This window comes from Littorina saxatilis, linkage group LG10 (assembly GCF_037325665.1).
Source record: "Littorina saxatilis isolate snail1 linkage group LG10, US_GU_Lsax_2.0, whole genome shotgun sequence".
NCBI lineage: Eukaryota > Metazoa > Mollusca > Gastropoda > Littorinimorpha > Littorinidae > Littorina > Littorina saxatilis.
In genome coordinates, this window is record NC_090254.1 from 22,768,985 (window position 1) to 22,793,776 (window position 24,792).

General features: G+C 43.4%; 1 protein-coding gene across 1 annotated transcript in view; it reads left to right on the forward strand.

Moving 5' to 3' along the window:
- The window catches only part of LOC138978437 (sodium-dependent nutrient amino acid transporter 1-like), a 34,982-nt gene extending 14,089 nt beyond the window's left edge, over positions 1-20,893 (forward strand). Inside the window, exons 6-16 of the mRNA XM_070351179.1 lie at positions 1,580-1,706; positions 3,900-4,037; positions 4,381-4,484; positions 5,554-5,684; positions 7,058-7,170; positions 9,642-9,770; positions 10,838-10,937; positions 12,578-12,684; positions 14,336-14,509; positions 16,799-16,978; positions 19,367-20,893. Coding sequence (XP_070207280.1) covers positions 1,580-1,706; positions 3,900-4,037; positions 4,381-4,484; positions 5,554-5,684; positions 7,058-7,170; positions 9,642-9,770; positions 10,838-10,937; positions 12,578-12,684; positions 14,336-14,509; positions 16,799-16,978; positions 19,367-19,639 — 1,576 coding nt within the window. The 3' untranslated portion in view covers positions 19,640-20,893. The remainder of the gene's footprint in view (positions 1-1,579; positions 1,707-3,899; positions 4,038-4,380; positions 4,485-5,553; positions 5,685-7,057; positions 7,171-9,641; positions 9,771-10,837; positions 10,938-12,577; positions 12,685-14,335; positions 14,510-16,798; positions 16,979-19,366) is intronic.
- Positions 20,894-24,792: the final 3,899 nt, after the last annotated feature.

Genomic DNA, 24,792 nt, shown 5'->3' on the forward strand with positions numbered 1-24,792 from the left:
AAGAAAATAAGTCTTGACCTAATCAAGCTATGATGTCATTGTTTGATCTGAGATCACAGCATTGTTTCTGGGATACGTTAGTCTTGGCTAGACTATTGTGATGACATTATAAGATGTTTTGTGGCTTGTTGACAGACCAGCTTTTTTGTTGGTCCAAGGGGACCATATCGTCTTTTGTTTCATCTTTATCGACCAAGGCCGAAGGCCGCGGTTGATAAATATGAGACAAAAGGCGATATGCTCACCTCGATTTATTGCATGGGGAACATGAGATTTATTTCCCAGGTGTTTGTGAATGAAAACTCGTAAAAAGGATGACAACATGTTATGATGCCATAGTGTCTGAGTACACCTAGTTCGTCTTTGCCAGCCCTGTATCAATGACTGCAATTTGGTCATAAATTATTATTGTTCTGGTGGGAAAATCTTTCTTTTTTCAAAATGTGGAAGGTGTTGAGTATGAGGCTAGTGGTGGTGGTGGTGGGAAGAGGGGTGGGGGTAGGGCACGATTATAACTGGGATATTTTTGAGATTGGATAACTAAATTGATTCATACAGGTAGTATTAGGATCAAGTTTGGGTCAATTCGTAGGAAGTGAACTTTTTCTTGAACATTATTTCACGAAACCGCAAAAAGAAAACTTTGATTCATATACAGTAGAACCATCCTTTTAAGATCACAAAGAAATCTGAGAAAATCAGTTCTAAAAAAAAGGAGAGAGTTTTAAAATGGGGGTAAATGCACAAAGATTATGAACAGAAAATCTGAGAAAACCGGAGTTTTCAATTGGGGAACTTATAAGGCGGGTTCCAGTTCCACAATAAAACATTACGAATGGTGAGTCATAATTATAAGCATTTGCTTTTCTTGATCTATATTGTGACTGGGGAAACACAGGGCAGTGTTATTTGTGTTTGAGTTATAATTTCATTTATATTGTGACCACTGAAACACAGGGAATCTCTATAGTTAGCTTTATCTGTGTTCATATTGTTATTTATACATTTAGTCAATGTTTGACCAAATGTTTCCAGATAGAATGAAAATCGAGACGAGGGTAGTGGTGTGTGTGTGTGTGTGTGTGTGTGTGTGTGTGTGTGTGTGTGTGTGTGTGTGTGTGTGTGTGTGTGTGTGTGTGTGTTTATGTATGTACTTGTGTGGGTGTGCAGCAATTTCCCCAAAACTACTAGTCAGATCTTCATGAAAACTATTTACATTCTTATTCTTCCAGCTGAAATCCCTAGACTTTAGTTTCATCTGTGAAATGACTTTGATGACGTAATATCCGGCTTTAAGTGAAAAGTAAGGCGGCATTGTGGCGGCCTCATATTTGAACCAAATTGAAAACCGTACTATTACTGGTTTTCAGGGTTGATCTTTTAGTTGCAAGATGACTTATTGACTAAATGTTTTGATATCGCGTCAGATGGTGGTTGTCCTTCGGGTCCGAAGAATACCTTTTCGTTCTGCATTTTATCTGTGTACTCGGAGGTGGCTCTGCAAGCCTATAGTCTGGAACAGTGGGGGCAAATCCCCGAATAGTGTTATCTGTGTTTACATTGTCATTTTGTTTTGTAGATTCACTCTGCTGGGAGAGGGCAAACCTTCCTACGGCACGCCCTCATGGCGCATCGTCCTGCTGCTCATGGTGTCCTGGACGCTGACGACCGTATGTACTTTCAGGGGCATCAGAACAACCAACAAGGTTAGAACAAATTGCCATTTTGTATTCCCTAATCTAAGTGCAATCACTTACCTTAACAAAAAAAGTTTGTTTAACAATCCGCCCGGAGTAACGCCAGATCGTATCGAAAGAATTAAAAAAAAGATTTTTTTCCGCTATGTTTGTGTAGTTTTGCCGGATTCTGGTAACCATGCAGACAGCGCATCAAGGCTTTTGAGTGCTGACGTGCACAGACATTTTATTGCGGTCCTGTGTGTTTTCCTTTTGCAGTTAGGGTGCATGTCGATGGACCCAACGGTCAATGATCCAAAAAGTCCACAATCGAAGGGTACAAAGTTCCATGCATTCAATCAATTTTAGTAAAAGGATCAAGTTGACTTATTGGGTCCAACGGCCTCAAAGATACAAGGGTCCACGGATCCAATAGATTTTAGTAAAAGGATCAATTTGACCCCTTGAGTTCAGGGATCTAAGGAGACAAGGGTCCATGGATCCTATTTATTTAATGAAAGGATCCATTGGGTTTAAGCTCTAAAAAGTTTTTAAAAAAAAAGTCCTTGGGTCCAATCGATGTTAACAAAAGGATCAAGTTGACCCCTTGGGTCCACAGGTTTTAAGGATAGAAGGGTCCGTGGATCTAATCGATTTTTAGTGACATGATCCAAGTTGACCCCAGCACATTGGATCCATAAGGGCACACTGCAAGGGTGTATGTTGACCGATCAAACGGTCGCTTAATCCAAGATTCCTCAGCTCCAAAGGTTTATATATAGACAATTCAATAGAACTGAGTTAGGATGGATTCAATGTCCTACAGATCCAAAAGGTCATGGACTAAAAGGTCGTAGTAACTGAGAGCAGATGCATTCAAGGGTGCACAGATCCCAAGGCTGATCAAGCCAAAGGTCTAGGGAACTACAAACGGATGGATGCACAAAACCCAAGGCTGGTAAATGAAAAGGTCTAAGGACTTGAGAGAAGATTGATTCAAGGGCCGATGGATTCTGTGGTGCACAGAAAGGTTGATGGATCGAACGATCGATGAAACTTAGAGCCGATACATTCAAGGGACATTGGATCCAATTCCCCAAGCGTCGTAGGATTCAAAGGTGTATACAACCAATTCATGTCAATGAATGCATTTCTTTCTTTCTTTATTTGGTGTTTAGCGTCGTTTTCAACCGTTCAAGGTTATATCGCGACGGGGAAAGGGGGGGGATGGGATAGAGCCACTTGTTAATTGTTTCTTGTTCACAAAAGCACTAATCAAAAAATTGCTCCAGGGGCTTGCAACGTAGTACAATATATGACCTTACTGGGAGAATGCAAGTTTCCAGTACAAAGGACTTAACATTTCTTACATACTGCTTGACTAAAAAATGAATGCATTGATCACATACAATCTACAAACGTGTATTTATCGACCTTGGACCATTGATCGTTGGATCCAAAGATATGGCTTCGACATTTATCGAAATACCAGCAGTAATCGTTGTGTTTAGTTGTGTTTATGTTGACGCAGATTTTAACAGTAGCGTTTAAAACAAATGTGTTGCCAATTCTTTCAGAAAGACGACCATTCCATTAACTAATTTACGGTGCACGCAATCATTTTCTTCTTCTTCTTCTTCGGCGTTCCAGGATTTTTGGCCTCAGGTCAGACTTCAAGTTTTGTAGCTTGAATAAAGCTAGTGGTCAGGATCAGGGAGTCTTTGGTGCCCCAGAGTTGCTCCTGCAGTGTGGCACCTTGTGGCCAGTGATCTGTTCTGGCTTCCTGGTGGAGCGGGCAGGTCTGCAAGATGTGCTCCGGGGTCTGTGGGCCTGTTTCGCACGGGCAGTTCGGTGTGTGCGACAGACCAAGGCGGTGCATGTGGGCACGCAGTCGACAGTGTCCAGTCCGTAGGCGGAAGAGGATGGTCTGCTGATGGCGCTGTAAGTTGGGCATCTGATCATCAGATGGCAGGCTGTGTTGGGCATTCCAGGTGGTTTGGTAGTGTCTTTTCACCAGGGTTTTGGCTTCACTGTAAGAGACTGTTGGTCTTGTCTGCTCCAGATGGCTGCCAGTCTTGGCCAGTCTGTCCGCTTACGCAATCATTTGATTTCTTTTTGCCTTGGTCTGTTCTTTTGCTCTTTGGTAACATTCGCATCAACATATACAACTTTACAAGTGTTTCGATCTTCATTTGACCCAGCTTTACTTCTGCCTGTGACCAGGTCATTTACGCGATTGTGATCGTACCTTACGTGGCGCTGGTGGTTCTAATGACCATAGCGGCAAGCCAGGAAGGCGCAGGAACTGGAGTGGATTTTCTCTTCACCAACTTCAACTGGGGAAGACTGCTGAGCATCAACGTGAGTCGAAGACGAATGAGAGGTGGTATAAGTAGGGGTAGGAAAGTCTTGTGGGAGATCCTAGTTCCAGCATTTGTGTGAGTTATAATTATGTGTGTGTTTGGGTCGCACCTTTCAATTATTTTGTGTTCGTATTTTACCGCTTTGTGTATTTTCTCGCGGGTAACAAGAAAATTATGAACTCCCACAAGAGGGTTAATTCAAAAGTAACTTGATCTTAATGTGTGTGCAAGCACATCAAATACTCGTCCTAAACCTTACCTGTTTCATAATATACCACACTTAATTCTTGGCATTTTCGTATGTTCGAAAATATAACATAAACTTGACTCCTGTTGGACAGACCTGGATGGATGCGGTGGGCCACACGTTCCTCTCCTTGAGCAGTAACACTGGTCTAGTCTACGTCCTTGGCAGCTACTACGTGTTTGAAACCATGCCACACATGTATGGCCGTTTACCGTCCTGCTTTTTTGTTGTTGCTCACCTGAGTAATCAGGGAGTCATAGTAATGAGCAGGGTTCGTATGCATGGGCTGACTGCGTGCCGGCGATCGTCTAAACGTGAACAAAAACCTTGATATTGAAGTTTTCTCAGGTCGTTTTGAATCGAGATGCTTTGAACTTGACACACTTTTAGGGCTTAGAAACCTACAGGCTTGACCCAAGTCTTGTTGACCATCGATCGTCTAATTTCAAGGTCATAGCGGGGTATAGTTTGGAAATGAAAAATTAATAGTCTCATGATCGCCTTCTTATAATTCAGCTTTGAAACTTCACGTACTTTTAGCTTATGATTACCTTCACACATGACCAAAATGTCAAAATCATGTCGAAGTAAAGTTTGTGACATAGAAATGAATATTGTCAAAGAAATAAATCTTCAAAGAACCAAATCTTCAAAGAAGCAAATATTAACCAGTGCCATCTCTGGCCGTTTTATTTTGACCCCCGCCATGGTCTGACGTCGGCTAGATCAACAAGATTTGATGAGATTATTTTTGGTGTTCGATGATAATTTCTTCAATAGAATGTTGGCACGGCAAGGGAAACACACTGTGTGTACTCTCTATAGCTGTAAAGCGTATATATAGCTAATAAGCTTGTCTTTCATTCAATGGATACTAATTACAACTCTTCCTCAATTATAGCCGCCCCCCCCCGCCCATAAAATAAAGTAAAACGAGTTGTTTCTGAATTTAAAAAAAAAGAAAATAAGAATTGAAGGTTATTGTAACGTTTAATTATTGACAAAACAAAACGTTACAATGTTTTGTCAACAATTACACGTACCAATTAACCACAATTCTCGTTTTTTGATACCGAATTTTGGAAGGTTAGCGGTCTATCTGTTTTTCGATTTAAGTTGTTTCTGAAATGCGAATTTTATGTACCCAATGTTTCGACAGCCATTCGAGATTATTATTACCAAAATTCTTCTATCTTGTACTAAATGTTTTGACAACTTATTATGAACAATTGGAACCGTTGGCTTTTTTCTTCTTGGTTCTTACCAGCAACGTGATCGCAGCAGCCACAATGGACACGCTGACCAGTCTGGTGGCCAGTGCCGTCGTGTTTCTGACCCTCGGACAAGCCGCTTACCAGGCCGGACCAGGGTTTAGCATCGAGGACATCGTCAAATCAGGTGACACAGTCTCACACCACATGTCAAGCTAGCACCAAAGTCTCGCCTAACAGGCTTTTTGGGAAGATTTCTGCTCCAGTAGTAGTTTAGGTCTATTCACAACTTGCAGGACCAGCATCGCAAAGTAACTTCGCGAAGTCGACCACAGGCTTAACACTTTCTACCCCACCTATGTTGACCAAGTTGTTTTTTTAGCAGGGACCAGCTGTGCAGCAGCAGGCCACTCAGAATTGTAGTAACTGTGTAGAAACTGTGTATCAACACGCTGGAATGCAGGCGTTAGATCGACGTTACAGGAAGCGACTGAAGCTAACAGTAGCTAGATTTAGAGACAAGAAAAAGCCCACCACTTTCTCTTCACCACCTCATTTTCTCTTGCCCGCTGGGATTCGCGCGCACAACGAAACTCAACAGTGCGTGTTAAAAAGTATCGCGGTTTAGACTGACGCCAGCAGAGAAGTTCTGTTCGCAGAAGAAGCACGATGTGTGTTATGTGCGATTAATTTGCAACCCGAAGCTCTACTCATACAATTTATAACTGTTCAAAGTGAGACAGTTCACAAATTAAGGTCTGCCCTATTAATATAAGTATTATATTTATATTAGGGAAGAAATAGAACTCTAAAGTCGTGAAGCGGCAACCAGCTCCGGGCCGCCATCTTTGATTTTCCCAAGCGCAACCTAGGCAAATGTATGCTACAGAAATGCAGTGAAAGATCGACTTTAGCGTCCACTCCAAACCTCAAAATAGGAAGATATGAACAGTTAAAATAACGATCAGGTAACCTATATCCAATAGATTAAAGGTTTCCATACAGAAATAACCAAAACATGATGACAAAGTCAACAAAAGTAGATTCGTAGAATCGCCCAAATCAACGAAAGTCGTTTGTGTTTTTGGTGTGATCTTCGTTTCACCGCCAACCGGAAATGACGTGTACGCAACATTTGTGATGTAGCACTTCCTTATATGGCACGAAACGAATGTGGTTGGTTGAAAAAAGCCTGTACTAAATAAGCCTAGGCTGAACGGATATATCCGTACCTGGTCAGATAGAGCCATATGAGTGGGTATGGATATATCCGTACCTGGTCAGATAGAGCCATATGAGTGGGTACGGATATATCCGTACCTGGTGAGATAGAGCCATATATGAGTGTGTACGGATATATCCGTACCTGGTCAGATAGAGCCATATGAGTGTGTACGGATATATCCGTACCTGGTCAGATAGAGCCATATGAGTGGGTATGGATATATCCGTACATGGTCAGATAGAGCCATATGAGTGGGTACGGATATATCCGTACCTGGGAGACAATGATTTAAGCAATCAATACCCCATTGTCTTTCATTTTCCCCTGTGATTCAGACCTGAACCTGGCTTTCGTGGCCTACCCTGCCAGCCTATTGTCCCTGCCTATCCATCACGTGTGGAGCTTCATCTTCTTCGTCATGCTGTACGTGCTGGCCCTTGACAGCATGGTGAGTGTGCACGTGCATCACCAAGCTACATTCTTCAAACTGCAATATTGCTCGGGCTTTGAAACGGTGGGACCAGTTGGGCACTAATGAGTTGATTGACCTGTATGTACCCAATCAAATTAGTACAATGAGTCGTATCTAGGTCTTGGAAAGCATGCGCAAACACACACACACACACGCACGCACGCACGCACGCACGCACACACACCATACACACACACACACATACACACACGCACGCACGCACGCACACCACAACCACAAACACGCACACACACACACATCATTATACACACACACACACACACACACACAATCACTCACACAACCACACCACAACAACAACAACACACACACACACACACACACACACACACACACACACACACACAAACTCGTAGCAGTATCATCTATATATATATACGACTTGTGTCTGTGTGTCTGTCTGTCTGTCTGTCTGTCTGTCTGTCTGTGTATGTGTGTATTCGCCATGCACGGCCAAAGTTCTCGATGGATCTGCTTCAAATTTGGTGTCCATATTCAGATACACCCCGGACAAAATCTGGTCGATGAGATATTTCAATACGTGCTCTCAGCGCGCAGCGCTGAACCGATTTTGGTTCCACCTCAGCTACCCGGGCCCCCATACCGACACACCAAAGCCGCTAGACCACATCACAACGCCAAAGTTCTCGGTGGATCTTTTTCAAATTTGGACACCGTATTCAGCTACACCCCGGACACAATATCATCGATGAGATATTTCAACACGTGCTCTCAGCGCTCAGCGCTGAACCGATTTTGATTTTTCTGTTCATTTCACCATTCCCAGTAACTCTTCCTTATCTTCTCCAGTGTTTTGCGTTTATCTCCCTTCCTTCGTGTGGCTTCAATCCATATTCCCGTTTCTACGTTACTATTTTTAGAATGTCACTGCGCTGTCCAGAACGCTTCCCTTGCACCCGTAAGTTGTTCTTACTGTCAAAGTGAAAAGGTCGAATCAATTTATAGCCACGCGAAAAATACACTGTCACCTACCTCTATATATTTATAGATATAGATATACATATATATACGGCTTCTCTGTGTGTGTGTGTGTTTGTGTGTGTGTGTGGGCAACACCTGTGGATTTTAGAGTTCTGTTTGTGATGGGGTCTAGCGGCTTTTGTCTGTCTGTTTAAAAATACCATTTTATATCCAAGTATCTCTTAACACCATTTTTAATTAGATGAGCGAGAGTGTGCGGGGGTGGTGAACCACTGTACATAAAGGGAAAGTTTGTGTGCGTGCCTGTGTGTGTTCTTGATCTAAGACAAATGTCGCCAATGTTTTTACAGAGTGACGTTAAATAAACGATTTTATCATCGTCTGTCTGTATGTTCTGGCATTTGAGAAGCCACAACAGATAAGGCCAAATAAAAAAAATAGTCTGTTTACGGTAACCCGACCGACCCTATTTTTTTCGCGCGACCCTAGACTTTTTTTTGACATTTGGGGGGGAAAAAAAAAATTTGCAAAAAAAAAAAAAAAATCTTGTTTTTTTTGCAAAATTACGCAAAAATATGGTTTTTGGGAAAGAAAAAAGAAAAAAAAATCCCGACCTACCGACCCTATTTTTTTTGGTCTATGTTACCGTAAACAGACCTCTTTTTTTTTCCCCCCTAATATAGGGCTAAGAAATAAGCCCTAAAATTCTCAATCCCATTTGACAGGACTTCGCCTTCTAAGGTGAATGTGGTGAACCGCCACGCTGTCTGTCTCTGTCTCGCGATTCACCCCGGCGAAGCCGGGTATTCCTCTAGTATATCTATATACGGCTTGTGTGTGTCTGTCTGTCTGTCTGTGTGTTCGCGATTCACGGCCAAAGTTCTCGATGGATCTGCTTCAAATTTGGTGGGCATATTCAGGTAGACCCCGGGCACAATCGTGGAAAATTTTGAACACGTGCGTGCTCTCAGCGCGCAGCGCTGAACCGATTTTGGTTTTTCTGTACATCCATTCCCAGTAACTCTTTCTTATCTTCTCCAGTGTTTTGCGCGTTTATCTACCTTCCTTCGTACGGTGTGCCGGCTTCCCGGCGAAGCCGGGTATTCGGCACTACTTCTTCCCGGCGAAGCCGTACCCGGCGAAGCGGGTATTCATCTAGTTATACATATAGTATACCAGTTAAGGTTGTGACAAGGGTCCACTTTTTGACACACCAAGATCAGGCAAAGAAATAAAACTCATTCTCAGCAGCATGTATCTAGCTGACTAAGACTTGCTGACTCGATATGATGATAACACTAAATGGTCGGTTATGTTCGCTTTTGCTCTGATTGTGACAGGGGGCGAGGGGGAAAGGGGGGGGGGGGTAGGTAGGGGGGGGGGGAACGGATGAAAAATTCATTCAGTCAGTATTCTTCTGTGAACTATGGAATGCTTCAATATTTATTTATTTTATCACAATTATGTGTTGCCTTCCCGCACAGTTTGGATTACTGGAGGTAACCATGACTTACCTTCAGGACGACTTCCGTGCCGTTCGACGCCGCACTGTTCTATGCAGGGTCATCTTCTCCGCCTTCTGCTTTTTGGTGGATGTCTTCCTGGCGACTCCAGTTCGTATGAATTCACAGTCTTTAAGGCACAGTCCTTTATTTTTGTGAAAGCACTTCGTCTCGCCATCTGAAATCTGGCCAGGGTTGTGCGTGTGGCAAGAACCTACCTCCACTAGGACACATATACAAAATCAACCTCCTGACTCGGCACGGTTGGCCTAGTAGTAAGGCGTCCGCCCCGTGATCGGGAGGTCGTGGGTTCGAACCCCGGCCGGGTCATACCTAAGACTTTAAAATTGGCAATCTAGTGGCTGCTCCGCCTGGCGTCTGGCATTATGGGGTTAATGCTAGGACTGGTTGGTCGGGTGTCAGAATAATGTGACTGGGTGAGACATGAAGCCTGTGCTGAGACTTCTGTCTTGTGTGTGGCGCACGTTATATGTCAAAGCAGCACCGCCCTGATATGGCCCTTCGTGGTCGGCTGGGCGTTAAGCAAACAAACAAAAAACTCCTTCCTGTGCAGCTTTAAATTTGCCACAAGCACTAGTTTTATAGGCCCTATAATGTAGTGTTAGCTATCTTGCACTAGTGATATTACACATCACAACCTGGCACTTCTTGCTGCAATTTCAGTTACAGTGTTCGTGTCAACCGACACTCCACAAGAACTGGTAAGATGCCGGAAATAAATCATCAACCGCTCTGTCCTACCACTTTTGATTGCAATTGACATGTTTTGTCTCAAAATGAAGCTAGCTATCAATTTGTTATGACAATTTAGTTTGACCGCTTGCCTTGACCAAGTGACCGATTCTTGTTCGATGTCTATTCCTCTTGCCTTTTGGTTGAAACCGTTTAAAAAAAAAACCCACTCAGTGCTGAACTGTTTCGGCGGTCAGAACAGTTTCTTTAAAGGCTTCTGTAAACTATGCTTTGTGTGTGTGTGTGTGTGTGTGTGTGTGTGTGTGTGTGTGTGTGTGTGTGTGTGTGTGTGTGTGTGTGTGTGTGTGTGTGTTTATTTTTTTATTTTTTTATTTTGTTTTTACTTCTCATAACTGTGTTTTCATTTGCACGCAGAGGAGACGATCGATCTACTCATGATCATGTTCAATTTCTATGTCTTTCAGGGAGGGTACGATGTCATGATGACCTTTGACGCGTATGGCATCAGTATTTGTCTTCCCTTCATTGGGCTCGTGGAAATTGTGGCCATCATGTGGGCATATGGTGAGTTTTTTTTACTCACCTCTGCGATCATTAGAGTCTTGGTAATGAGCACTGTTAGAATCTTTGAAACTTTACACTTTTCCAGGGTTTGTTGACCTTTAGACATGCCCCACACCCTGTTGATCCTGGTCAAACGTTAGGAACGCAGGGTAGGGGAGGGGGGGGGGGGGGTGGTGGAGTTTGCATCAACCATGCAGTAGAGAATTCTCGTTTATTCTTGAACGTTTACGGAGCTAGAGTAGAATACAATGAATTTCGTGTTCATTTTACATATGACGGAGGTAAGTCGTATGATCATTCATTTTGATTTGGTCAACAACAAGAAAGAGCTGAGAATTTGTTTTCTTATGGTGACCTTTTGCTTAGATGTATTCTTTTGAGGCTGCATTATTGTGATCGCTCTTCCTTTGGGGGAGGGGGTGGGGGTAGGGGGGGGGGGGGGGGTATCCAACATATTGTGTAATTTACTGTCACTGAATGCGATTTCAAAATGTTAAAAGCTTTAAAAAAAAATTAAAAAAACGTTTCGTTTATTTTTTCGTCTTTTGATAAATTGATATCAGTGGTAGAAAAGACTGGCAGAGAAAACTGTGTTTCTTCATAGACCTGCGCCGTGCTACACTTATAGAAACACATCATTTAATTTTCTTGTAGCTATAGTTATCATGTTAGCTTCTAAAAAAGCACAGTCCTTGTGTAAATAATTCGACTCACGATATTAGATCTGGACTGGCTTTTGTATCGACCTAAACTATCCTTCCGCTTGGACACATACCTTCTTCTTCTTCTTCTGCGTTCGACGGTTGTGTCTAGGGTCGTAGTTCCGCTGCTGTCGTGAACTGGAACGTCGAACGTCTTCTGACGTTCCCCAGAGCTTGGTCTCCAGTGTAGCTCCTTCTGGTCAGATCTGGTTCCGCAGCAGGGTGAAGTTTGTGCATGTATTCAATACATGTTCTACTGTCTGGTCGGCCGCCCCACAATCGCACAATGCCGACTCTGCTACGCCGATCCTTTTCAGGTGCGCTTTAAAGCCGCAGTGCCCTGTACGCAGCCGGAAGATGGCAGTCTGCTCTGCACGGCTGAGGCGGTGGATGGGGTCTTGGTCTGGCTTGTAGCCTCCGTTTCTTTCTTTGAATGCTGTCTTCCAGCGATGCTTGATGAGGGTTTTGGTCTCTCGGAAGGACAGGCTGGTTTCTGGTTGTTCCTGTCTTCCTGCATCTTTGGTCAGACCATCCGCCTTCTCATTTCCAGCGATGCCGCAGTGCGCTGGAATCCACTGCAGAACTACGGAGGCTTTCTGGGACAAGTCGTTCAGGGACTTCTTCAGCTCTTCCACGAGGTGTTGGACACATACCAACAATCATCAGACCAGACGCAGTGCTCTGTGTAGAGTAGGATTTCTTTATGATTTTATGTCTCAACTGACACCAGTGGTAATCTGTGAAATTTAATCATCAGATAAATTCCAACTCGGCACAGACAGCAGTCGGTGTGTTGGTTGTTGGTATATATGTTCTAAAGTTGCGAGTTGTTGTGATCCAGTGAAAGTACCTGACCATGCAGGTCTATGGTTGTGATCCGAACTGTTTTCCCTTCGAAATAGTGTTCCCTTGATACAATTGGCGTTCATTTATTTGAAGGTTTCCAAAAGTGGGTGGATGACCTGGAATACATGACGGGCATACAAGTCCCGTTCGTGCCAGGGCTCTTCTTCCTCTATGTCATCTTTATACCCGTCTTTCTGTTCGTGAGTGCCAGCAGTATACTTTTCATTCAAAGATAATGATATTAGGCACACACACACAAATAGTCTGTTTACGGTAACAAAGGCCAAAAAAATAGGGTCGGTAGGTGGGGATTTTTGTTTTATTTTTTTTTCTCCCCCAAAACCATATTTTTAAGTTATTTTGCCAAAAAACAAAGATCGTGTTTTTTTTTTAATTTATTTTTTTTTTCTTCCCCCAAATGCCAAAAAAAAGTCTCGGGTCGCGCGAAAAAATAGGGTCGGTCGGGATACCGTAAACAGACTATTTTTTTTTTGGGGGGGGGGGGGGGGGGCCTTACAGTGAGATTTGTTTTTTAAACGTCTCTGCTCTTGATGTCAGATTGTAAGACTAGGCGTCAGCCTAAATTCTCTAATGATAAAGATTGTTCTTTCGCTCACACACATTCTCCCTCCCTCCTTCCCCCTCGCTCCTTCTTCTCCTCTCCCCCCTTCCGCCCCTAGGCCCTCCCTCCCGTCTCTCTCTCCCTTATATGTTTTACTCCTGAGCGCAGCAGCCAACACTATCTCTGCAAACGATCCTGGCTAACATTCCTCATCAGTATACAGTTGGAACGTACCCCCCTTTTAAGACCCCCAAATGTAAGACTTCCTCCCCTTTAAGACCTTGCTTTGTCAGATGTTCTGTTTCATAACCTCTGTAATTGTACCTCCATTTTAAGACTCCCTCCTTCAAAGACCCGATTTTTGACTCACATGCGAAGCAAAAGTGAGTCTATGTACTCACCCGAGTCGTCCGTCCGGACGTCCGTCCGTCCGTCCGTCCGTCCGGACGTCCGGAAAACTTTAACGTTGGATATTTCTTGGACACTATTCAGTCTATCAGTACCAAATTTGGCAAGATGGTGTATGATGACAAGGCCCCAAAAAACATACATAGCATCTTGACCTTGCTTCAAGGTCAAGGTCGCAGGGGCCATAAATGTTGCCTAAAAAACAGCTATTTTTCACATTTTTCCCATTTTCTCTGAAGTTTTTGAGATTCAATACCTCACCTATATATGATATATAGGGCAAAGTAAGCCCCATCTTTTGATACTAGTTTGGTTTACCTTGCTTCAAGGTCAAGGTCACAGGAGCTCTTCAAAGTTGGATTGTATACATATTTTGAAGTGACCTTGACCCTGAACTATGGAAGATAACTGTTTCAAACTTAAAAATTATGTGGGGCACATGTTATGCTTTCATCATGAGACACATTTGGTCACATATGATCAAGGTCAAGGTCACTTTGACCCTTATGAAATGTGACCAAAATAAGGTAGTGAACCACTAAAAGTGACCGTATCTCATGGTAGAAAGAGCCAATAAGCACCATTGTACTTCCTATGTCTTGAATTAACAGCTTTGTGTTGCATGACCTTGGATGACCTTGACCTTGGGTCAAGGTCACATGTATTTTGGTAGGAAAAATGTGTAAAGCAGTTCTTAGTGTATGATGTCATTGCTAGGTTTAGTTATTTGACCTTGACCCTGAAGGTCAAGGTCATGTCAAGCATGTGAGTCGTATGGGCTTTGCCCTTCTTGTTTCAGATTTGTGAAGGTCTTAAAGGGTGTGTGTGTGTGTGTGTGGGGGGGTTTCACTGTACTTCCAATACCTGTCATCTTTGTCCAGAGCCTGTTCGTGGTGACACTGGTCAAGTTTGACCCGCCCCGCGCCAGTCACCTGAATCGTGACCTGGGCATCGTCTGTGCCATCCTCATCCTCCTGCCCATCCCCCTCTGGCTGATCCTCCACACCTGGTCCATCTGTCGCCGCAAGCGTACCAAGAAGTTCACCTTTGCCATGGTAAGTCGCCTCTACTGTCTTTGCCAGGCCGCTTGATCCATGGATCCACTGTACGGTTGGCGCGGTACCAAGTGTACCAGGAAGCTCACCTTTGCCAAAGTAAGTCGCTTACACTGTCTTTGCTCGTCAGCTTGTTCAACAGTACGGTTGGCGCAGTACCAAGCGTACCAGGAAGCTCACCTTTGCCAAAGTAAGTCGCTTACACTGTCTTTGCTCGTCAGCTTGTTCAACAGTACGGTTGGCGCAGTACCAAGTGTACCAGGAAGCTCACCTTTGCCAAAGTAAGTCGCTTACACTGTCTTTGCTCGTCAGCTTGTTCAACAGTACGGTTGGCGCAGTACCAAGTGTACCAGGAAGCTCACCTTTGCCAAAGTAAGTCGCTTACACTGTCTTTGCTCGTCAGCTTGTTCAACAGTACGGTTGGCGCAGTACCAAGTGTACCAGGAAGCTCACCTTTGCCAAAGTAAGTCGCTTACACTGTCTTTGCTCGTCAGCTTGTTCAACAGTACGGTTGGCGCGGTACCAAGTGTCCCAGGAAGCTCACCTTTGCCAAAGTAAGTCGCTTACACTGTCTTGGCTAGACCGCGTGATTAACTGTATGGTCGACGCTGTATGTTATAATTTCAATGTTAACATGTATAAGCTCACCTTTGATCACGTGAATGGTTGGCGCGGTACAAAGCGTTCCAGGAAGCTCACCTTTGCCATGGTAAGTCGCCAACACTGTCTTTTTGTCCAGGCCGCTTGATGGACTGTCTGGTCGACGCTGTAATTTCAATATCATAATTTATAAGCTCACCTTTGTCAAAGAAGTCACCTACACTACCTTGCCTCTGTCTTTGCCGGTGTGACACGAAATGTTTACTCCACGAAAAATTGACTCCGGAGTAAAAATTTCCTACGAAATGTTTACTCCGAGTACACCTGTCGTACGAGAAAAAAACTCCCCAAGGGACGAAAAAATTACTCCCTCTACGAAATTTTTACTCCCCAAATGTTTAATTCCAGTAAAAATCTCGTACGCGAAAATGGGATGCGGGCGAAGGGATAATGCCAATATGTGATCTCGCGCAAACGAATGTCGCGCTACTCCTCCTCCACCCCTTCCACCACCAGCTAGGAGACCAGGGACTAAACGTTGCGTACACTTGGCGTGGGAAGTAAATTGCTCGTGTTAGGGTGGAGTAATTTATTCGTTATTTATTTGTCAGGGAAGTCACGTTTACTCGGAACATACCTGTTGTGGGGAATTATTTTCTCGTGTTTTGGGGGAGTAATTGTTCGTAAAAGGAGTAAACTTTTCGTACGAAATTTGTACTTCGGGAGTACACATCTCGTACGTGGGAGTAATTTTCTCGTGTTACACCGGGCAGTTTGATCACGTGAATGGTTGGCACGGTACCAAGCGTGCCAGGAAGCTCACCTTTGCCGGAGTAAGTCGCCTTCACTGTCTTTACCAGGCCGCTTGATGAACGGCATGGTCGACGCTGCATGTTTGCTTTGTCTAATGCCGCGGAAAGCTGTCTTGTGTTGCAGTAAGTCGCTTCTGTCGCTGTCTTTGCCAGCTGGCCGCTTGATGAACGGTATGGTCGACGCTGCATGTTTGCTTTGTCTAATGCCGCGGAAAGCTGTCTTGTGTTGCAGTAAGTCGCTTCTGTCGCTGTCTTTGCCAGCTGGCCGCTTGATGAACGGTATGGTCGACGCTGCATGTTTGCTTTGTCTAATGCCGCGGAAAGCTGTCTTGTGTTGCAGTAAGTCGCTTCTGTCGCTGTCTTTGCCAGCTGGCCGCTTGATGAACGGTATGGTCGACGCTGCATGTTTGCTTTGTCTAATGCTGCGAAAAGCTGTCTTGTGTTGAAGTAAGTCGCTTCTGTCGCTGTCTTTGCCAGCTGGCCGCTTGATGAACGGTATGGTCGACGCTGCATGTTTGCTTTGTCTAATGCTGCGAAAAGCTGTCTTGTGTTGAAGTAAGTCGCTTCTGTCGCTGTCTTTGCTAGTCAGCTTGTTCAACAGTGCGGTGAGTCTGTTGCCGCAAGCGAACCCAGAAGCTCACCATTGTCAAAAGTAAGTCGCCTAGACTACCTTACCGGGTCAGTTTTATCACCTTAGTCCTGAATCGTGGGTGCGGTACCAACCGAAGCAAGAAGCTCACCTTTGTCAAAGTCAGTCGCCTAAACTACCTTATCTCTGTCTTTGCCGGGCTCTTTGATCACCTGAATGGTTATAGGGCTGAATGTTTGGTTGGTATAGTGTTGCTTCCACCTTCGCCATTGCTGTACGTTGTTTCAGTGGATTAAGCGAATGGTCAGGCCGTCCAGACGGTGGGGTCCGAATGACGGCAGCAACACATTGCGAGACGTCGACTCAGTGTTCGCCGACATCTTCCCGGCTCTCAGGAGTCGCCGCGTGCGCCGTAGGGAGTCCAAAGAAAAGAAGTTTGCCCTGAGCGTCGATGACTTTGAGAAACAGGTGGGTTAAGGGTATCAACCTTTTCGCGCACAAGATCATTTCCACCGCCACGGATCTCCAAAACAAAACCGAGCAAGTCCACCGAAGCTTTACTTCCGAGAAAATCGTTGGAGTTAATTTATCTAAAATGACGATGACCTCGATTACACTACAGAGATGCCTGGATAAAGAACAATAAATATCGTTTACAAACCGAGTTTAAAAATAATCTGATGGATGGTTTTCGTTTTTTACTCACATGCGAAGCAAAAGTGAGTCTATGTACTCACCCAAGTCGTCCGTCCGTCCGTCCGGACGTCCGTCCGGACGTCCGTCCGTCCGTCCGTCCGGAAAACTTTAACGTTGGATATTTCTTGGACACTATTCAGTCTATCAGTACCAAATTTGGCAAGATGGTGTATGATGACAAGGCCCCAAAAAACATACATAGCATCTTGACCTTGCTTCAAGGTCAAGGTCGCAGGGGCCATAAATGTTGCCTAAAAAACAGCTATTTTTCATATTTTTCCCATTTTCTCTGAAGTTTTTGAGATTCAATACCTCACCTATATATGATATATAGGGCAAAGTAAGCCCCATCTTTTGATACCAGTTTGGTTTACCTTGCTTCAAGGTCAAGGTCACAGGAGCTCTTCAAAGTTGGATTGTATACATATTTTGAAGTGACCTTGACCCTGAACTATGGAAGATAACTGTTTCAAACTTAAAAATTATGTGGGGCACATGTTATGCTTTCATCATGAGATACATTTGGTCACATATGATCAAGGTCAAGGTCACTTTGACCCTTATGAAATGTGACCAAAATAAGGTAGTGAACCACTAAAAGTGACCATATCTCATGGTAGAAAGAGCCAATAAGCACCATTGTACTTCCTATGTCTTGAATTAACAGCTTTGTGTTGCATGACCTTGGATGACCTTGACCTTGGGTCAAGGTCACATGTATTTTGGTAGGAAAAATGTGTAAAGCATGTGAGTCGTATGGGCTTTGCCCTTCTTGTCTTAGATATGTTGTGGACTTGGTTGCCACTTTTTTTCTCCCGATATCAGGCTTACTTAAAAAAGTGGATTTACTTGGTTTTGTCACACTATTTGGAGAAAAACATTCTTGTTCAAAGAAATGGCAAATCAGTGCATGTGGACAGACTTTATGTTCACAAGATTCTGCCCAGATTCTGGGAGAAACGTTCCCTTCTATTCTACTAACACACGTACCAACAAGTTCACATCGAAAGTTGCAGGGCTTTGAAATTACGATTATACATGCTTGAAGGATGAAAAAAAAGAAGACTAAGTAAATGAATTTCCCCAAGGACAATAACTATACACAATTTACCAAAATATCAAGTTATCAAAAACAAAAAACCAGCCACAGTCTGCATCTTTTACAGAGTGGGCACTTTTTTGCGAAATTATTTCAGCAGATTGTCATTGTTGTCACTTACGATTTAGACAATGTTCGGAAATAACTCCGTCGGGTTGGTATGGGTTGTGGAAGAGACTTCTTGCAAACGCAGACAAACAATGGAAGGACCAATCACTAGCGAGGGGTGTGCCGGAAGCACGTGGAGACACGCGGCACATGTTTCCGGCACACCCTTCGCTAGTGATTGGTCTCTCCATTGTTTGTCAGCAATTTTCCAAGAAAAAGGTCACTCTCTCATAACCCATACAAATCTGCAACACAAAAATCCCAACCTGCAGAGAGAGAACACAATTAGGGCAGTCGATGTTGGTTTAAAAAAAAAGTGTATGGGTTCAAGTTGAAGGATGATACTCTAATCCCGAGTAAAAACCTGAACTGGTCTGCGGTGGCGAACATATTATATACTCGCGTACACAGGGAGGAATGTACCTTTCAGAGTCTGCATGACGGGCGCATTGGCCTAATAGATAAGACATCGGCCTCCCAATCGGAAGGTCGTGGGTTTGAGTCCCAGTCGCACCTGGTGGAGATTTTTCAAATTATCCAGGTCACCTTGTGTGCAGACCTGCTAGTGCCTTATCTCTCTTCCCCCCCCCTTTCGTGTGTTCACACAAGCACAAGACCAAGTGCGCACGGAAAAGATCCTGTAATCCATGTCAGAGTTCGGTGGGTTATAGAAACACCAAAATACCCAGCATGCTTCCTACGAAAGCGGCGTATGGCTGCCGATATGGCGGGGTAAAAACGGCCACACACGTACAATCCTACTCGTGCAAAAAACCCACACGAGTGTACGTGGGAGCACCAGCCCATGAACGAATAAGAAGAAGAAGAAGAAGAAGAAGAAGAAGAAGAAGAAGAAGAAGAAGAAGAAGAAGAAGAAGAAGAAGAATCTGCATGAAATACAAATTGATTCACTGTCAAACTGTCCGTGAATGACCGTCTTCTTTGATGGGCAGGTGGAGACTTTTTACGGGTCATCCAATAAAGTCGATTCCTGCACCGGAGCGGCTGGCGCGGGGGATTCCCGGGAATCCAAGAGGACGTCGTTCAACCTGTCGAGTACCCCCAACACCTCTTCCTCCAAGCCCGGGACGGAGGAATCCAAGGACATGCAGGAGTCCAGGCTGGCCGTGCAGCAGAAGAACCAGTTGGTGCAGGGTTCCTCCAACAGCATCAAGGAGGAGGAGGAGCAGAAGGAGGAGGAGCAGAAGGAGAAGAAGGATGTGTAGGGTGCAGAAAAGAGAGAATACTTCTTTTGTTTTTGACTCACATGAGCAATCATGAGGGTGTTAGTTATGAACATTGTCAAGACAAAAAACTGAAAGTTGTGGTTTTCTCGTGTATTGAATCTAGAGCTTAGAAATGTTACGCACTCCCATAGTTTGATGGCCTCGAAACATAACCCAAGTGTTGTTTACATGCCTTTCAAGGTCACAATGGGGTCAAGCTTTGGTAAAAAAAAAAAAAAATTAAAAAAATATATTTGATGATCTTCAGAAACATCGCAAACGTGGTTGATCGTCAACTTTCAAGGTCACAGCGGAGTCATGTTCGGGTCAAATTGTGGAAAATTATCAATTTCTTGATCGTTTCTGTGTGGAGCTGAAGCTTTGAAATGTGACACTTCTAGGGTTTGATAACCATCAAACATGACCTTAGTCCGTTTGAACATAGTCAAATCAAAAGGTCAGAGCTTGGACATGTGCTCGTGAAAACAAGGACATTTTTCCTGTTCTGCATAGTTTTTGAAGCAGCGGAGCTTTAAATCCTTACATGCTTCCATAGGTTGATGGCCTCCGAACATAACCCAAATGTGGTTGACCTGCCTCGAGTTTGAAGGTCACAAAGGGGTTAAGCTTCGAAAAAAAAACCCACCTATCTGCCATTGTCTTGATCAGTGGAAGAAAACCATCATGGCGGCAGTAAATAGTGAGCTCCGTAGAGCATATTTTTGAAAGTCAAGAGAATCATATGGACCGGACACTGCATTTCATGCACATCATGCGGCATTCACGGTTTCGAAGGGGCATAACTCTTCCGTTGACGATTAAAACCTCGACCGAGTTATATTTCCGCACATCGTCCATTCTTTTTGAACCGCCCGTCTCACGCTGACTAGGGGAGGTAAGAAAGCTACTATACATCGTCAGCCATTGTGCAGTTGATTGCGTCCCCTGCTCTTCGCTTTCTCTGTGTACAACTTGTGTATACCTTCACAGCACGCTTGATTCTTGTATGTACATTCTGTGGTTTTAATGAGCTTCACATAAGTAACATTTTTATTTCGGAGCCTATTTTAGTCTCCTGCATAATCGGTTGTACCTGCGATGCTTTGCCTAGTACAAAAAAATTAATTAGGTTTTCAAGGTGGAAGCTTATTTGCAGGAAACCTTTTATGTTTTGTGAGTTTTCATGTGTTTCTGTTTCCTGTCATAAGCAGCAATGTGAGGGTTGTTATAAAAAAATAAATCACAACAGATTTGTGTTCCTGTTGTCAGTATTTTGATATATGTTTACTTTATTCATTGCATTTATATTCCTGTCTATATACGCGCGTGCTCTCTCTCTCTCTCTCTCTCTCTCTCTCTCTCTCTCCCTCTCCCTCTCCCTCCCTCTCTCTCTCTCTCTCTCTCTCTCTCTCTCTCTCTCTCTCTCTCTCTCTCTCTCTCTCTCTCTCTCTCTCTCTCTCTCTCTCTCTCTCTCTCTCTCTCGCTGTTGCCGTATATATCGTTCTCAACTAACTGCGTACGTATTCATTCACATCCCATTAAGACATACAAAAAGAGAACAAAAGCAGGAAGACACCAAAACGGTCTTTCCTTTCGGCGTGTACACGTGAATGAGTTCACGTTAATTCGAACTGCACTGGCGTTTGAAATACCTGAACCTAGTACGTGCCTCGACCATAGATAGCGGAAATTATTCTTGTTGAACTTTTTTCGGCACAAAAACTGCAATTGAATTTTTCATGCTTGTGCACGCAAACGACCGCAAAAACGGCCCATGTCACCCTTTTATCATTGGCGTAATTAAACCAGTGTTGACACAACATTGTTCGTCCATTATCAGGACACTTGGAGGCGGGGGGATGTTTTTGTTGCGGGCCTAAGTCGAACGTGAGAAGGTCCTAACACTACAAGATTGCAGAGTCGCCGTTTTTGTCCAAGTCTGACAAAAGTCAAATCGGGCGTATGAATACACAAACAAAAGGTGGGCGGAAGGGGAGGCAAGGCGATACCCTGCCTTGACGCAGCGTACGTATATTATGTCGCAGAGAGAGAGAAAGAAGGAGATAGGGTGCGTGTGTGTCAGTGTGTGTGTGTGTGTACGTGTGTGTGCGTGCGAGTATGTGTTTTTGTTTGTTGACATTTGGTTTCGTAACTTGCTTTGAAAACGAGACGTTTTGATCGCTGTCAAACCATTATTTTTTGCTTTCGAGGTTATGTGCTCAGAATCACGAGCTCCCTTAGCTTTTTGTGACACTTATTTTGGCTGTTTTGCAAGACGATCACATAGTTTTCTGGTCTAAGTAATTCAGCAGCAGTGTGGCTGGCAACATTTCTCATTATCAGATGATGATATTGAAATGTAACGTGCTGACAAGTGTGGCCAATAACGGGCATCATTTCACGTTGATGACAGGATTCCACAAGAAAATGTGAAGGAATGGTTGTGTCATACATTGTAATAATGACTCACCCATTCCTTCACATTTTCTAGGCCTAAGTATATTTGTTTGTATGCATCGCATTACGAAGGCACAACTATCAGTAGGTAGGTCCAGCCATTCGACCCGGTGTCACGAACTGAAAACTCTGCTGAACAATCCCTCTCAATGCTGTCAATGCGCGTGCGCCAATCTTGGACTTAAATAAATGCGACCCTTTGACCGAACAAACCATGAGTTAGGGTTAGGGTTAGGTTGCTCACGATCTGATTAATCCCCCCATGTTAGCGCATGCGCATTGAGAGGGATTGTTCAGGCAGAGTTGTCAGTTCGTGACACCGGCTGTGAAGCACTTCAGGCAACTTGGGATACAAATAAAATGAAAAGTACTTAATTTGTGGACAGTTTCTGATGATAGGTTTTTGAAAGTTAATTTACACATTTCTAGGATTTGCTGACATCCAGACTTGATCGTAGCAAGTCCGTTATCCTTGTCAAATGTCAAGGTCACGGTGGTGATGATGATGACAAAAATGGGCAATTTTCATTTTCTCGAATGTTATTTGAGATTTATTACTCCACACAGTCCCATGGTTTGATCGCCTCCAGAGATGCCACAAGTCTGGTTGATCCTTAACAACATCATGGGGTCAAGTTCCTAGAAAAAGTGAAGAATATTAGGAACTTTTTTGAAACCTCACCTTTAAAACTTAACACTCATGCTGAGTGTTATAACCCTGGTCAGATTTCAAGGTCACCATTTGGGTTTTGGGGTCTGGAAGATTTAAATTTCTTGAAAGCTCATGGAGCTAGCTAATTAAAGAGCAGCAAATAAGTCGTTAGTGATTCATATTAGAACAGACGAAAGCGAGTCGTGTGACGATTTGCTCATCTTGTTCTATTTAGATGGGGAAGGTCCCTTTAACATTATTCTTTAACAAAAAAAACTAATGATGTAGCTCGGTTTTTAGTCTCCTATCCAACCGTGTATCAAAATGACTATGTTAACAAACAATCACTGCGAGAACATGTCCAACGCCGAAACTGATACAAGTTCAATCTTCAGATAAGGAACAGCGGAGGGAAGAAAGCACTCAACTTGACCTCATCATTCTGGACGAAAAGGCTGGTCGCACCACACTCACGCCTGACAGAGAGATGACAACAAGAGTATCATAACTCATTCGTACTCGCTGGACCTTCTCATTGTCGTCTGCTACTTGCCTCTGCTCACTGAGACATTGTCGTCTGCTGAATGGCGAGACAAAGTGAAAATATGGAAATGGTTTGTCGCCTGCCAGGTAGAGCAATTGTCAGAGTATCGAAAAATCAGAGGCTGGAAGTCACACTGGTTTTTTACATTTAGTCAAGTTTTGACTAAATGTTTTAACGTAGAGGGGGAATCGAGACGAGGGTCGTGGTGTATGTGTGTGCGTGCGTGTAGAGCGATTCAGACCATACTACTGAACCGATCTTTATGAAATTTGACATGAGAGTTCCTGGGTATGATATCCCCGAACGTTTTTTTCATTTTTTTGATAAATGTCTTTGATGACGTCATATCGGGCTTTTCGTGAAAGTTGAGGCGGCACTGTCACGCCCTCATGTTTCAACCAAATTGGTTCAAATTTTGGTCAAGTAATCTTCGACAAAGCCCGGACTTCGGTATTGCATTTCAGCGTGGTGGCTTAAAAATTAATTAATGACTTGGTCATTAAAAATCGGAAAATTGTAAAAAAAAAATTAAAAATTTATAAAACGATCCAAATTTACGTTTATCTTATTTTCCATCATTTGCTGATTCCAAAAACATATAAATATGTTATATTCGGATTAAAAACAAGCTCTGAAAATTAAATATATAAAAATTATTATCAAAATTAAATTGTCCAAATCAATTTAAAAACACTTTCATCTTATTCCTTGTCGGTTCCTGATTCCAAAAACATATAGATATATGTTTGGATTAAAAACACGCTCAGAAAGTTAAAACAAAGAGAGGTACAGAAAAGCGTGCTATCCTTCTTAGCGCAACTACTACCCCGCTCTTCTTGTCAATTTCACTGCCTTTGCCATGAGCGGTGGCCTGACGATGCTACGAGTAAAATGGCATTGCGTTTCATTCTGTGAGTTCGACAGCTACTTGACTAAATATTGTATTTTCGCCTTACGCGACTTGTTTCCTCTTGTCTTGGGCCAATGGGGTCAGTTTCATCGGAATCTTTGAATACCTTTTTTATATTTAGTCAAGTTTTGACTAAATATTTTAACATCGAGGGGGAATCGAAACGAGGGTCGTGGTGTATGTGCGTGTGTCTGTGTGTGTGTCTGTGTGTGTGTGTGTGTGTGTGTGTGTGTGTAGAGCGATTCAGACTAAACTACTGGACCGATCTTTATGAAATTTGACATGAGAGTTCCTGGGTATGAAATCCCCGAGCGCTTTTTTCATTTTTTTGATAAATGTCTTTGATGACGTCATATCCGGATTTTCGTGAAAGTTGAGGCGGCACTGTCACGCCCTCATTTTTCAACCAAATTGGTTCAAATTTTGGTCAAGTAATCTTCGACAAAGCCCGGACTTCGGTATTGCATTTCAGCTTGGTGGCTTAAAAATTAATTAATGACTTTGGTCATTAAAAATCTGAAAATTGTAAAAAAAAAATAAACATTTATAAAACGATCCAAATTTACGTTTATCTTATTCTCCATCATTTG